Source organism: Tympanuchus pallidicinctus, unplaced genomic scaffold (genome assembly GCF_026119805.1).
Source record: "Tympanuchus pallidicinctus isolate F22 unplaced genomic scaffold, pur_lepc_1.0 scaffold7, whole genome shotgun sequence".
Classification (NCBI taxonomy): Eukaryota; Metazoa; Chordata; class Aves; order Galliformes; family Phasianidae; genus Tympanuchus; species Tympanuchus pallidicinctus.
Genome location: NW_026294791.1, coordinates 13,141,345 through 13,157,264, shown reverse-complemented (window position 1 = coordinate 13,157,264; position 15,920 = coordinate 13,141,345). Strand labels below are relative to the sequence as shown.

Below are 15,920 nucleotides of genomic sequence, written 5' to 3'. Positions count from 1 at the left end.
ACAGTTATTTACATAAAAAAGAACTTCTGCATAAACAGAAGTAAGTATCTATTTTTACCAATTGGAAAATACTTTGGAGAAGCGGAAACTCAGAATTTATACACTTTCATCATTTACTTTTCCAACTAAACTATTCCATCCTTTTCCATCTCATTTTGGAGACCCAGATTTAATCTATTTTAGGTCGACACATTAACACTTTTTGTTTCCATGTTTACTGCCTATCCTCTGAGAGCAGATTCACTCTCAGCTCGTTTACTGTTCGCAGTATACTCATAACTGAAAGCAGGGATATGTGCAAATGCTGATTTTCATCATGCTAACACTGGTGTTAAACATTTCAAATAAGGCCTATTTTCAATTGAAATAACTGTGCTATCCTAAATCAATGAACCAATGAACCAGAAATCTGGAACAAAATTATCATCAATTACCATATTGCAACATTTTAAAATGAGTATTTAACCACAGGGATAATAATTGCTTTGAAAAATAATGCACTGCTTAAAAAAAAAAAGTCAATTCACTCACACTGTGCTATTGCTGAGTTCTCCCTTTTATTAGCAAACACAACACGAATTTATTAGCCAACAATCACGAAAAGTTTTAGTCCATACAAATGCATATTGTCAACTGTTCACTAATTAAGAAATTAAAGCTAGTGACATCCAGCATTTTTATACTAACACACCATAATTGAAACTAAACACAATTTTATACTGTTTACGACTGTATGGACCGTTCTGAGACACCATGCAAAATTAAATGACAAATGACAAAAAGCCCTATAATTTGAAATTTAATCTGTGCAGCCACGTCTGCTCAGTTCAAAATTTAAACATCACAATTTTCAACGAGGTTTCTCTTTCTGCTGAACTTGTAGATTTAATTCGAAACTAAAGGAAGTAATTTAGCAGTATACATTGGAGCGAGGGCTTGCTAAAACAAGTCACGTGTACTTTAACAGAACAGGACCAGTCGAATTCTCCTGCCAGTCACACAGCCCACGAAACCATTCCTCACTTCCCTATGCATGATAAAATTTCTTATTCTTCACATTAATAGCTTATGGTAATGAATTGTAAAATTGCCCCTGGAATGCATTTCAGATTGCATTCAATTACATACACGGAAGTTCTTCAACTGCCTTGCACCCTAAAAAGAGAAAATCTGTAAAATAAACAACACAAAAGAAGTCCTACTTACTTGATTTGTCCCATAGGACAGCAAGTTCAGAGAAGTGATGGCTCTCATTTTCCAGAGCCACTCTCACTTCATGCGCACTGCCCTTGGAATGCCTATGGAAAAGGCGGTTAGCGAAACCTTCCAGTCTCTGCAGCGCGGTGGCTGTCCCTGTGCACTGGGCACAAGGTACCTCCTTCTGAGCTGCCATCTATGCACACTGGCAATTTTCAGAAAGTCAACACAGAAAATATCTGAAAGGACGAGTCACAAGCACTAAGAGCTACGCATGTGTCTAACTTCCTGTATGCAGTGTTTTCTAACCACTGCTCTGTTCTACTTCCTGTTAAGAAAAGCTCTATCATGTAGTGTTTTATACTGTTAAAATGTCTCTTTTCCTGATAATTAAAAAGAATTTCTGTAAGAAAACACCAGCAACAACTGCTGTAGCTTCTTTGCATTACTTTTTAACACATCACCTATTTCACACTACAAAGTATTTTATACAAAAATACCATAAACAACTTGCTTAGAAGCAAAGATCAGAAGCTAGATATGTATATATATTTTAACTTACCACAGCCACGCCTGAAAAAAGTGACTATTCTGCAGTCCATCCCATTTAGGAAGATGGAGTACTAGCACCAGTACTGCAAACACAATCACCTGTAATCTAACCACTAACAATCTGGAGTTTTCAGATTATTTTCTAAGCAAGGGGGTTGCCTTGCAAAATCTATTGAAGAAATTATTATCATTGAAAATATCTCTCTCTACTTAGACCAAAATAATTTTGAAATTGAATTCTATTGTAACATATAAACAAGTATGCATTAGCATGGAAGCTGGTCTTGATGATCTCTAGAGTTCCCCTGCAGTTACCCTTTCAACCCCTATAATTCTGTGATATTTGCCCATACGGGGCACTACCTACTCCAAAAATTAACCTAATTACTTAAACTTTTTTAGTAATAAAATACCAGAACACATCACATTGACAGGCTGTTACCTACTAGCTCATTCTCTCTCCCAGCCCCGAAAGCAGCTGGAAGGAGTACCAAAGTCATAGCCGCTGCCTCCTTGCATTACTTGTGTTGAAGTGCATATCTTGTGACATTACATATGGAGGATTTTTCATACACAAGAAATCTGAATATTTTCAACTGTAGAGTAAGACTAGAAAGCATCATTCTTATTGTCTCAGAACAGTGGGGAGATAAATTGAAAGTGGCATGACATGTTATATTAATATTTAAATTATGTAATTTTGTGCACTTACAATGACTAATACTAAATATTTGTGTTTGTGAAAATGGAAATACACATTGGGCAGGTTTCCCAGTATATCTTCAGAACAGATAGGATGTGGTTTCTTAAAATTTTAGGACTATTCTTAAGTAAGATTGAAGTAGCTTTTCACAATGTCTCCTCTCTTACAGATAACATGTGCTGACAATATCTCTCTTATTTTTCACCACCATATTTCTCGCTAAATAGTTTTCAAGTATCAGCTGATACCCATACTTGAACATTACATAACTATTTTATAACAGCTCATGTTTTCAGATAGGACAACAAAGCCATTTATAACAATGATGAAAATTATCCTGGTGCTGCAACTTCCACTGGACCCTAGGCCACCACAGGTCCTTGTCTACCTTAAGCTTTCCTGGCTTTTCCCTGTTTTGTCTCAGGATCAGCACCAATTTTCACAATGCTTCCCAGGCTCCAGGCTAAACTACCAGAAAAAAAGAATTAGCAATGACCAGGGGGATTAGTCCGCCCCACTGAGGGCACAAATAGGCAGAATGACATATAATAGTGCAAGTAGTGATATAAGCTGGCATAGCATTACTCTAAGAAATATTTACATCAACACGCTTGTGTTCACCCTCCTGGTGAACATTCTTAAGTGCAGAGTTTTGCACTTGGGCCAGAGGAATCCCAGGCATTCATACAGACTGGAAGGAGCAGTCCTTGAGAGCAGCCCTGCGGAGAAGGTCCTGGGGATCTTGATAGATGAAAAACTGAACATAAGCCAGCAGTGTGCCGTTGTGGTTCAGAAGGCAAATGGTATCCCAGGCTCCATCAAAAGAGGGGTGGCCAGCAGGGACAGGGAAGTGATTGACCCCCTCTACTCTGCTCTTGTGAGGCTCCATCTCGAATACTGCGTCCAGGTCCGGAGCCCCCAGTACAAAAAAGACAGGGAGTTGTTGGAGAGAGTCCAGAGGAGGGCCACGAAGATGATCAGGGGACTGGAGCACCTCCCCTGTGAAGACAGGCTGAAGGAGCTGGGCTTCCTCAGCCTGGAGAAAAGAAGGCTGTGGGATGACTTCATTGGAGGCTTTCAATACTTAAAGGGAGCCTACAAAGAGGAGGGGAATCAACTCTTTGAAAGGGTTGATAACTGCAGGACAAGGGGAAATGGTTTTAAATTGAGGGAGGGATGTCGGGGAAAATTCTTTACAGAGAGAGTGGTGAGGTACTGGAACAGGTTGCCCAGAGCGGTTGTGGATGCCCCATTCCTGGAGGTGCTCAAGGCCAAATTGGATGGGGCCCTGGGCAGCCTGGTCTAGTATTAAATGGGGAGGTTGGTGGCCCTGCATGTGGCAGGGGGATTGGAGATTCGTAGTCCTTGAGGTCCCTTCCAACCCTGGCCATTCTGTGATTCTGTGATTCTGTTCTAGGGCTGAAAAGAGCCCCTGTGGAAATGTCCAGCCATGCTCCCCAAGAAGCTCACAGCAAGTCTCTGCATATCCAGGGGATCTTTCCAAGAGACTTCTTTATTTCTCTCACTTTTCCTGTTTTCTTCAGTAAATCAAGCCACCTGTCATGGAGGTGTGTTCATTTTGTCTTTTTCATCTCTCCTGGTTGTGTGCCTTTTTTTCATAGTGCTGTAGCTGCATCTTTCACACAGTAGTTTCCCTGATCACAAAAAAGGTAACTTAGAAAATTCACATCACTTCACATTATGTATGTCACAAGTCTACCAACCCTCTGGCATCAAATGAAGATATGTCAAAGCTGCATGAGAGCATCTCTGCCCGCTGAAGTTCAGCATTTTGAATGCCCTCAAATGGCTAACCTGGGAATGTGAACGAGAGACCAAAAACAGAGCAGAAATCACAATCCTCTGAGACATAATAGTGACAGGTTATCAACAAGGGATTATTAAAAGATACCTAAGAGAAAACCTGGATTTGCCAGAATTTTAAAATCTCACTTCTCCTTGCAGCCAAAATTAATGCTGACATATTAAGAACAGCAGAAATGGTATTTTCACTTCTCTCTGGCCGCTACATCTTGGCAATATTTTGAAACATGTTTTTTAAGAAAGATTCAGCTAAAAATATAAATGTTATGTGTGTAAATTATGGTACTAGGATAAATGTTTCAATAAAACTTCTCAAGGTACCCTCCCAACACAAGAGCGGTCATAGAAACAGATTGGGACTGTAGTGCTGTAATGTGAAAAACACAACATAATCATTTACACTTTTCCTGATGGCTAACCCATAAAGCCAGTGTGTGCTTCCCAGCAGGTGATCCCCAGAGTACATATTTCAGCCAGAGGTAAAAGAGTGCAGCAGTAAAATCCAACCAGACTTCCAGATTCTCACTGAAAATGAGTCTACAATAATGTAACTAGATGGACTATTTCTTTTTAATAATCTCTGATACCATATAATTCCTCAGTTTCTAGGAAGCCAATCCACTCTACCAATCAAGCCTTACAATTAACTGTTAAGGAAGAGCAACCTCCTTTCCTCCAAGAACTTAGAAATGCAGGAGTAACACCATTATATGTACATTCTGGCTTCAACTGAATACAGAAAAACGCATTATAATTAAAAAATGTTTAATATGTTCCCCAAGTAAAGTTACTGTGAAATGTCTGAACTTCAAGGTAGTACAAAATGGAATAATATTAAACACTATAGCACAACTAAAGCCTTCAAGATGTCTCTATTTTAGTCCTGAGAACCAATGCCACAGAACTGAAACTCCCTCACACTGTATCAGAACTGGAACACCTTCCCATCATTGCCGATTATGAATATATTAGAATCAAAAACACATAGGAATTTTTAAGACAGCGACCCTGACAAGGTCATGAAAGATAGGTCTATTATGTAAAAGAAATTTCAGATCACTTGCAACTAATATTTAGGTCTTAATTCTAATACTGCAATTTAATGTTTTCCTGGTTATCTATAAAACTTAGTCCACTTGCCTGTTTAAGCATGCTCTACTACTTCTTAAGAAAATATCATGTAAAATTAATCACTCTTCTTTTCAGCACTGGCCTTCATCCACAAGTAAAAAAGACATATTGTGACATATTTAGTTCGTTCATAATTATGGAAAAATAACTTAAAGAAACCTCATTAATGAATAGTAATGACTTTTTTCCTCTAGATATTAAGGACAGTTTATTTATTTGTTTACAAAACAGTTTGCTTGATAAAGTATATCTTTCACTTTACACATCAGTTACTTCTACCACTCGAAGTCCAACTTTATTATTAACAAGAATGAGCAGTTAGTGAGGGCTCCTCCACTTATAAGACCTTGGGGATTTTGCTGAATCTTGCATCTCTCCCACTGATCTATACATTAAGTTGATAGAACCAACATATTTTAAAAAGATAAAATATTTTATTGTCTTATTTTGAACTTCAAAATACAGGATTTTATATTTATTGAATAGCTCTACAATTAGTTAAAGGACATGTAGTAAAGAAAGAAACTGGAGTGTTTTGTGGTATAAGCATGAGGAAATACATATGATCTTTTTCCAGTTGTTATATAAAGCTTAAAAGAAAAGGAAATAAAACAAAGTACAAAAGTAGTCATTCAGTAGCTAAAAATTACAAGAATTTTATCAGAAATTGTGCTATTAAATGCAATTCATACTAGCTCCTGCCAGGCATTCATCTTTCAAAAAAGAATTATGGGTAGAAAAGAGGCACAATAAAGGCTTCCTGAAAAAGCAGATGTAGTTTGATTTTCACTGTACATCCAGTGCTATGTCACTAGCTTGCATTTCTTTTTAAACGCATGAAAGGAAGTGCACTATTTGCTAATATCTTACAGATTTAATGGCTTTCCACTTTGAAACAGGGATTTTTCAAAATGTGGATCAGCAAAATAAACACAACTGATAACTGTTGAACAAACCTGAAAATTCACCCATGCAGTCTTAATGTAGGTTCACATGCACATTTTTTCTAAAAAAAAAAATAATTAACCCCCTATTAGAAAGTCCCTCTGTAAGCAGGATCAAAGCTGGGACTGCAGCACTTCTATAAATAGGACTGTCAAGAGGAAGTTGTTGCTATGGAAATGCTGGTCATATTTCTATTTTGACTCAGTAGATCTCTACTGGCATCTACTGTACACAAACTTAATTGCAGCAGACATCTTTCACTAGGAAGCATAAATTAAGGGTTACATGGACAACCAATATCATTTTCTCTTTTTCCATGACAATACAAAAGGAAGAAGAACAACAAACAACAAACTAAACGCAAAGAGAAGGAAAAAGAAAAAAAAAGAAATCAAACACTACCTGTGTTTAACATCTTATTTTTATAGGTAAGATACAAATTGTCCCTCTGTCAGTTTTCTTGTCAAAATTTGACAAATTCATCATCCAAGTCAACAGGATTTTCCTCTTGTATATACCATAGCAGCAGATCAAGCTTCCTCCTTTTTACCAGCACATATCTGTGGCATTTCGAAGTCAAATACCTTGTAGTCATAATTCCAAATCTAGTCCTCTTAAAGTAGAGGACAGAACTCTCTCATCACAAGTCAAATCTTCCACAAAACTAACCAATTTGCTGAAACAGATGGCCACGAGTGACAAAGGGCATCATATTCCTCCCTTTCTAACATGGCTCCTTGCTCTCACGACAGCTTCCTTTGAGATGATGTGGTCACTGGTGCTTGAGCTCTGCACCCATCAGTAGCAGCCACATTGCTAGGCAATTTCAGAATATGAATAAAAATTACATAACAACTTTGAAATAGAACTTCAGTAATCTTTGTTTCATCTTTGACATATTTGCTTTTACGTAAGTACAAGAAATCTTATGAATGAACTTACAGAAACCTTATTACTAAACCAGCTTATTAGTAAAATAAAGTTCCTGAATTAGAAGAAAGACTAAAAATGTGGACGTTTTACTACACATTTGAACAAGTTGAAGGAAAAACTTATTGACTCAATTCTGAGGGATCTCAATTTGAAACAATAGTTTTAAATATCAGCCTCTCAAACAACCAGAAACAGCTCCAGAAGCCTAGAGTTAGCCACTTCTTTGCAACCCAAGATACACACTCGTGTTTGAAGTCTCCTGTTCAGGACAAATTAAAAATAATGTGCTTCAGTCAAGAGTGTAAAGAGTGCGTAAGGTAACAACTAATGATTAAACCTGAGAGATCTAGGAAGGGTTATGTTTCGAGCTCATTCTTGGTGCGGGGCACTGGGAGAAATAGAGAGAAGGGACAGTAGTAACATGCTTACCAGGGCTAATGTCTTGTAGATTAAAATTCTTGACATGGTAACAACTACACTCTACTAATCATATACTGTACTCTAACCATTATCCCTGTCTTCTACTGTACTGGAGGAACTACAATTATTTTAATATCTCTTTCAGTAAGTTTATCTGCATTTTAGATCATTCTCTAAAGGAAAACAAAACAAACCAACAAAGAACCCCAGAGATTCCATTTTGAGCTAAGTACTTACAGTTACTGAATCAGGAGGAAAAACACTTTTGCATAAAGTAAAAGAGTACCAAATGCAAATTAGAACACAGTGGTGGCCTTCATAAAGCACGGTCTAAAATACAAAACATTTTGACACATTATGTGGAGAGACAAATACCTCTACTTGTATTGGAAACAGACCCTGTATTCCTCTGCCAGGCAGCTATCCTGCAGACACCACTGCATAGCATTCTGGCTCCTCCTCTCCCACTAGCTTGCTCTATGTCAGATATTCTACAGGAGAGGAGAAATACTGAACCAGTATACCTCTGCCTCTAACCTCCACATCAGCTGAATTGAACAACCAGCATTACAGTCCCTATAAGTAGAGGGGATGCTGCTGGACACTATGTAAGAGGACGCAGAACGTGCAAGAAGATATATCAAAGATTGTTAAATGTTCTCAACGCATTATTGTGTTAATACAGTAGAATCCTAGTTGCAAGAACACGCGTTAACACACAGACATAACAAATATAGCTCAGAGACCAGGATTTCTCTGTATATTTAAATTACTAATAACTGGGCTTGCGAAATTTCATGCATGTCTGCATTTAAGTGAGGAATCAAATGTTCTTTGCTGAAGTAGAATCAAACCAAGTGTAAAGAATCGAAATTGGGTTACTAAGCAATAAATTTTAGAAGTACTCAATCATTCGGGTGTTGTATAAACAATTGAACAACTGATTTTTGAGAAGGTAAATATAATCCTCACCATCAACTAACTACAGGCTACTTTTATTAGTGAGGCAGCAAAAAAGCACGCAGATATTTTGTTCCAACTGTGACACATATGCATTTATAAATCACAATTTATAACCAATTGGTTTTATGAAAGGTGAATCTATTTATTAGTAGTCTAAATATAGCCCTAAATAGCATCTGTATTTGAATACAACAGAAATCAATTACCATCCAAAAATAATTAATTATAAAGAAACATTCTCTGTTGATGTTCACAAAACGTTCTGGCTACCAGTAAGAAAATAGGCATTTTATTTCTCAGTAATCACTATCCTTTCTGTAACAACGGTCAAAAGAACTGAAGTTTACACAAGTATCTTGAAATTGAGGTAACTTTTTATTATAAGATGTAACTGCTTGTAGGAGAAACAGCCTGGTGACCTTTCACTTTTATACTTACTAAGAATGAAAGAAATAGATTGCAACAAAAACCCGTTTAAAGCACAGGAAGGGAAAAGGCACTATTCAAGATGGAAATTTTATATGACAAACTGTATACCTGTTTCTTTCTGTAAGTTTGTCAAGATGCTGTTTTGCTTGTTCTTTACAGAAAATTTAGAGTAATAAATAAATATAATATAAATAAATATAATATATATATAAACATAATAAAATTTCAAGAATAATAATTAAGAATTCATAAAACAACACAGAATTTGGAAAAAAATCTTTAAAAGTGAATATGAATAAAATGCACCATTACTTGTAATTCTCTTCCACAAAATCAAGCAACCTATACTGCATTTCAGCTGATCTGACAGAAGGTAAAATAGACTTCCTTAAAACAGTATCCTTGAGAAGCCACAGCCTTGCAATTATATTTTTATTCTCTTGTAAAATTAGATACAGGAATACACAGCAATTGAATTTATCTTTAAGAAAAAAGGAGCAAGCAATAATTAAGAATGCATCCTGCAAATCACTTAATCTCATGCTGCAATATGCCAGTAAGAACAGCTTCTTGCAATAGCACATCTCACACTATCAACACAACTCAATGTTCTACTAAAAAGGAAACGTACGACTTTTCTACATCTGTTATTCAAAGAATTACCCAAGCAAATATTCCAGCAAAATTTGACCCTGCAGTTATCCTTCCCTTTGCCCTCTAAGCTGGTGAACTCTCCTAAAGGTAAAGAATTTTTCATGGCATAGATCCAATCTACTTGATAGTGAGTAATACTAGCTATAAAGCTCACTCTATGACTTTTTTCCCCACTAGTTTCTATTCTTGATATTTATAGAAATATTATGCTTACAGCAATAGAAGTAATCTCAAATTTTGCACAATTTTAACCCCATTCTCATCCTAGTCTCAAAAGCCAAGAGACTTAGATGATGAGAAACTATTTGTGATAGATCCAAGACCTAACAATTCTAAGACAAAAAAATCTTTGAGAGCCTTGGTCTGGCCTTCTAAAGATTAATTACAAAATAAGCTTATTAAGTTATGATTATGTATGAAAATAAAGCAAGTAAATCCAGTAACTGGTCAGTAGCAAGTATTCTATTTGTTCTTAGAAAATGCCACTGGCATTTCTTTTTTTTTTTTTTTTTCTCCTGATCAACAGAACTCTTGATAAGAAAAAAAAAGACACCGCAGATCGAACACAGGAAACACATGGGTCAGAATTTGCTAATTGTGGCAAATTATAGATGCTTAAGTATTTTCATCCTTAAATGAAAGATCTCTGCCAAAAAGACTGGAGCTGCAGAAATGTGCATGCCTGAAATAACCAACAGCTTCAGCGCACACTTCAACTGCGGACTGCATTCTGACACAAGCAACAAAGAATTCACCTAAACAGGCCTTTAGCAACGTGGGGGATTCCTGCTAATAACTGTGTATGCTATTCTTAACCTTGCCATGATACAGCCTTCCTATCCACGCTGCTGCTCACATCGCCACAATAACAAAAAATATTGTTTTGTATATCCCTATTTTGAATAGGCAAGATCTATCTTAGAATAACATCACAAGGGCTCTTCAGTTTCTGGGAAGCAAAATCCCTCTCATTTAGAAGACCAGGAAGACTTACTATCTTGAATTTATCATCTTATTTGTATCATTTTGAGTAAAAAGTAACTAAAAGTTTTTCACTAGCCAGAGGCTACTTTTCTTCCTCCTGGGAAAACAAACATGTTTCACCTAGAGCCAGTCTCAGCTGCTCATAACACTTCCTAACAACCTCAACACAGAGTGGTTATTTCTGGGAGTCACATGGCACGTGGGAAGTTTCTGGTTTTCTTCCATTTCCACTCAAGTTAAACTGTACTCAAGAAAAGTGCCAAATGAAGTACTAGTTGCAATACATTGCATGCATTTTTAAATTTATTTTCACAATAAGATTCACATTCCTTAAGTCTTGGGCAGTAAAAATCAGAGGCAGTACCATACAGTAACTCATTTAAGTGAACTATCAAAGTAATGGAGTTATTTACTGAGCAATTGCACTTTGAGCCCTCTTTCTCACCCTTCTTATTATGATAGAAGAAACAAAACTTAATGCAGAAACGAAAATCGAAATGAATAATTATCCTGAAGTGAACTGCTTATGTGTTTAAGTAAATAACACATCCTCCACACTTCTGTCCATTTGCCTCTGTAGAGAAAACATTCTCAGAAGAAAAATATCAACAGATTAATCAGGCAAATTATGTATTATTTTAACTTTTGGAAACACTGCTGGTCCCTACTTTTCCTGAAAATTTGTGAAAGGTTAACAATGCTAATATCTTGTCTAATGCATCTGTGTGTATTTCCTAGGGGATTTCTGAGCAAACAGAATGTCAAATATGTGCAAGTTCGGAAGACAAATGGTTTTGGGACCTCAAGCTGAATGTGCTCTTAAGTTCTACTCAGCTTGGAATATACATTTGAATGACCTTTTCAAGTAAGTCTTACCTCAAACACAACCCTTATTATATTCATGAAAGTAAAAATAATACTTCAGTGTACCAAATACAATTTCTTTCAGAACTTTTCAGAGATTTTTACATTTCCTTTCTTTCTTTAGTTAAAATGAGACAAATATTAGAAGCTTCATTAGACATCCAGATTGTGCTGACAGCTTAGAAACTGGTCCCTTTGATCGTTCTGGAGATTCACTCGTCAGAACTAGTAGATTAACTACAGTTTCTTATTATTTTTAGGTAAACATTTATTAAGACCTCCAACCATGAGCTGATTAACATAAAAATAAATGTAATTGTAGTCCATACTACATTAACTGTGACTGCTTCAGTAACACTCAACTATGCCCAACACCAGCCCTCAGTCCAGCCTATACGCAGCGTCAGCCCCTTTGAAGTTCCAAAACAATAAAGATATACCACGTGGCTTTTAAGCTCTGAAGATATCTTCTAGCTTTATGGAGGATAACACCTCTCACAAACTCTGGGAACTGAGTAGCATATTCCACTCTCTTAACTGAGAAGTTAAATTAATAGATCAGATTCAATAACGTTATCAAAAGCGTATCATTAATGTCCATTACCATCCTTCCCTGAAACCATACATTTAAAATTGTATACAGTTAATTCTGGGAAATAACAGATTAATGAGCAAAGCAAACTTGGCAATTATTTCAAAACAAAACACAGAGCACCGAATATGATTCCACCTTCTCTTATGCTTGCTGCACAAGCATGTAACTTAAGTTACTCCGTAACACTCCACCCAGCCTACACAGAAAAGACAAGTCCAACCTAAAATAAGCTCATCTTACTCTTTAATTAAAAGAGCTTCAACTAGAACTGCAGAGCTTTATAGGTCACTGGAAAATTTGCAGCCTGGTAGCTACTCACATTAGAACAGTTTTTCTTCTTCCCCCCCAGGAAAAGAATAGATACCTACATATTCTCCCCAAGAAAAAGGCAAGAAAAGCTGATATCCTGAGTACAAATATTGTTCTACTTAAAGCAACCAGCTCAGCAAATACAGATAAGAAAAGATTATTTTCAGTAGTTTCAAACAAACCCTTAACACTAACAGTACTGATAAGATGCTAGAAGACACCTAGAACAGATATGAAAATAACAAGGCAACAAACCCAGAGTGAATCTTTACATTTTTTCCTTGCCTACAAATTCTTCTCAATGCTATCAAACAACACAGATCACACCTCTTTGTAATTTCCTGTATAAGATTCTGAGCACCAAGTAATGAGCAACACTACATACGAATACATGTGAAGCACTGCCTTTGAAAACTGGAATGTATTTTTGTCATTTGGACAGCTTTCATTTAACTTGCTTGTTTCATTCCCTCAAGGGAGTGAATGCACATCTAGAGACAAGAGGGCAGAACCACACGACAGCCACACCCCAGTGGAAAGATGAGAGGTCACACAGTCACACCCTGCACAGAGCACAGTGGGGTCAGGCTCACATGTCCCCTGTTCCTCTCCCTAAAGCATCACTTTGTAATCAAATTGCTCTTTGATAGAAATTTGCCCCACATATTCAAATATTTTTCATTTCAGTTGAGCAGTCTGACTGCTCAACATGCTGAAATTTCTACCATGTATTTCTCTGTTTTCATAAATTTATAACTGAAATTTAAAATAGCTGGTGGCCTGAAAAATTAAATTAAGGTTGAAGCAGGGAAAAAATTCAAATACATTTCACTTGCTTTCATTTAAATAAAAAATGACTCGGTGTTTGATATGCTCAAATCAGCATTCTCAAATTCAAACGCGGTTGTTAAAAAAATAAAACAACAACAACAACAACAACAATAATAATATAAAAGCCACATTCAGCAAGGTCTGGTTTTTTTGGTCCTAAACCAAATTCAGGGCCTCCCGAGATAACATGTTGATTAAAACACTGAAATAGGTCTTATGAAAATGTAAGAGCGAGACACACACTAGTAACACACAGATCAGTTACTGATGCAACTGGCTGAAATAGGAAAGTTAAAGAAAACTGTGTTGTCCTCCCTGCTCACAAGTAACCAGCGAGCTCTTAACACACAGCATCAAGTAAAAGTATTTTCCTATTCTGTGTCATTAACTGCCAACCTCAGGAACAAACACAATACAAACTGAGGGAACATACAGTATTAGAGTATACCAGAATATCCCTGCCACAGTGAAAATTTTGCAACAGAACAGTAAAAAATGAAGAAGATACCAAGTACCAACTACAGCTTCAAACAAATACAAACAAAAAAACAACCAACAAAACAAACCAAACAAACCCAGCCCCAAAACAGAATGTGACAAAAAGCAAAAGATGCTGTACAGACAAGTCCAAGAGTGCAGCCAAAGCTCCTCCATACAAGTAAAAAGTCTGTCCTACACTGGTCGTGGAGAAGGTGAAAAAATACCCAACCTATCCCTGTCATAATTTTTCAGTCCCTGAACTTAAAATGCTCCATGCCTATATACAATGCATCTGTACTTTTGTCTCAGACAATAATTTTAGAAGCCTGTAGCCCAAGACTGACACAATACAATCTCATTATCTCAGCTCTTTTCATTCCAGTTCATAGACCAAATTTAGTGACTGACTGCCAACTGTGCATAAATGAAAGACAAAACACCCACTTGAATATTTCCAATATTCTAGTTACTTCAGACTTAGCAGCAACTGGCTCAGGATACGAATACAGATGCACCTTGGGCACACATCAAACACTCATTCTTAAGCCTTTTTTGCTGCCCTTCTTAATTTCTACCTGGTGATGTTAAGGATACTGGTTGAGATACTTAAGTTACAAAACCAATCGCAACACCACTAGCATGCTGACCTCTAGGTGATATTAAAAAATGTTTTCTGACCTTGAGGTGCACTCTCTCAAGCTGTATCAGAGATTTCACACAGAATAAAACCATGAATACTATTTGGCACATAAGCTGAGAAATGAAAATACCCAGTCAATTGAGGATTGTGTTTGTCACTCCTGGATCCCAAATGATGAGATAGTTTGGATTGAAAAGAGCATTAGTGCTACTTTCTCATATTTTTTAAATGCTGGTATCTTCTCTGCAGTGCAGCCTGTTGGTGGCATTTTTGTCTTTGTGACTGACTGAATTACTACAAATGATAATTACACAGATTTATGCTGGTAAGCTGCTCAAACTATGATTAGTGTATAAAACAACTGCATACTCAGATGCAACCATGGAAGTAACCATTCCAGTAACACCTCATCTGGTCTCCTCAGATTCATCTGTCTTTAGAGCTGCCTTAAACCTAGAAAAAGCTAAAATCCCTTTATTCAGTTTTGTGACAATAATTTGGTGAGGTGCTGTCCTGCTAGAAAAGTCCTAACAGTACAATTGGACTTGCATACTAAAGAGAAAAAAGAAATTCCAATTGACCATTATAAAACAAATACTAACTTTCACGTAACTTTTGAGTTGGTTTTCCCCGACTCTGGTTACAGAGTAAGAAGGGTGAAGATTTTCCTCTCCATCGGTCAATTTATTTTTCATAGAGATATTTGAGACATTTAATACACCTCGCAAAAGTTATACACAAAGCGAAACAACAATTATTTATTTGATGTTGATCTACATTTACCAAGAAAACATTTACATGACAAAATAGCATAATGCAATTCTGAGCTTATAGCATACAACACACATCTCATTTTCCTTTACAGTATCAGAACATTCTCAAGACTGAAATGAAGAGTGGCTCTCCCTGGCGTTCTCATTTTTAAAGAGGATTTGCACAATTCACTCTAGTTTTATTTCAGCTTTTTATGATTAATAAACATAAAAGCCTTGAAACGTAGCCAGAAAGACCAACGGATAATACACAATCCCATTAGGAGGCACTTTACCCAGAAATACATAGGAAACCTGCTCTGCAACAGAAGCCAAAGTTTGCAAAGTACTTTCCCAGAGTCCATTTAGACTTAAAAATAGATAAGCAGTATTATGATACAGCAGTCACATGTGGTACATTTGATCTATTTTGAGCTAAAATTAATAAGCACTCCAAGAACGTGAAGTAAATTGATATACTAATTGCCATAAAAATAAGGTATAGCTTTCTCTGTGAAACAGACTTGCCAATTCAAATGCATGATAGGTGAAAAACAAGCATACACATTTGTTTAAGGTACCAGAAGTGTTACTACAAACCTCTGATAATTATAAAAGGACACATTGTGTATTTCTATAGGCCTATGTCTGCTAAAAAGCTAATTCCTTAAAAAAATACTTGCAGTTAGTTACCAGTTCTCAGATAAAAAGTGT

At 36.5% G+C, this 15,920-nt stretch overlaps 1 protein-coding gene across 2 annotated transcripts in view; it reads right to left on the bottom strand.

Moving 5' to 3' along the window:
- The window catches only part of PRKACB (protein kinase cAMP-activated catalytic subunit beta), a 65,472-nt gene that overhangs the window by 32,173 nt on the left and 17,379 nt on the right, over positions 1-15,920 (bottom strand). Inside the window, exon 1 of one of the 2 annotated variants that reach the window (XM_052667091.1) lies at positions 1,207-1,440. The exons of the other annotated variant lie outside the window; for it this stretch is intronic. Coding sequence (XP_052523051.1) covers positions 1,207-1,393 — 187 coding nt within the window. The 5' untranslated portion in view covers positions 1,394-1,440. Of the gene's footprint in view, positions 1-1,206; positions 1,441-15,920 lie in introns of those variants that run through there. 2 annotated transcript variants of the gene reach the window in all.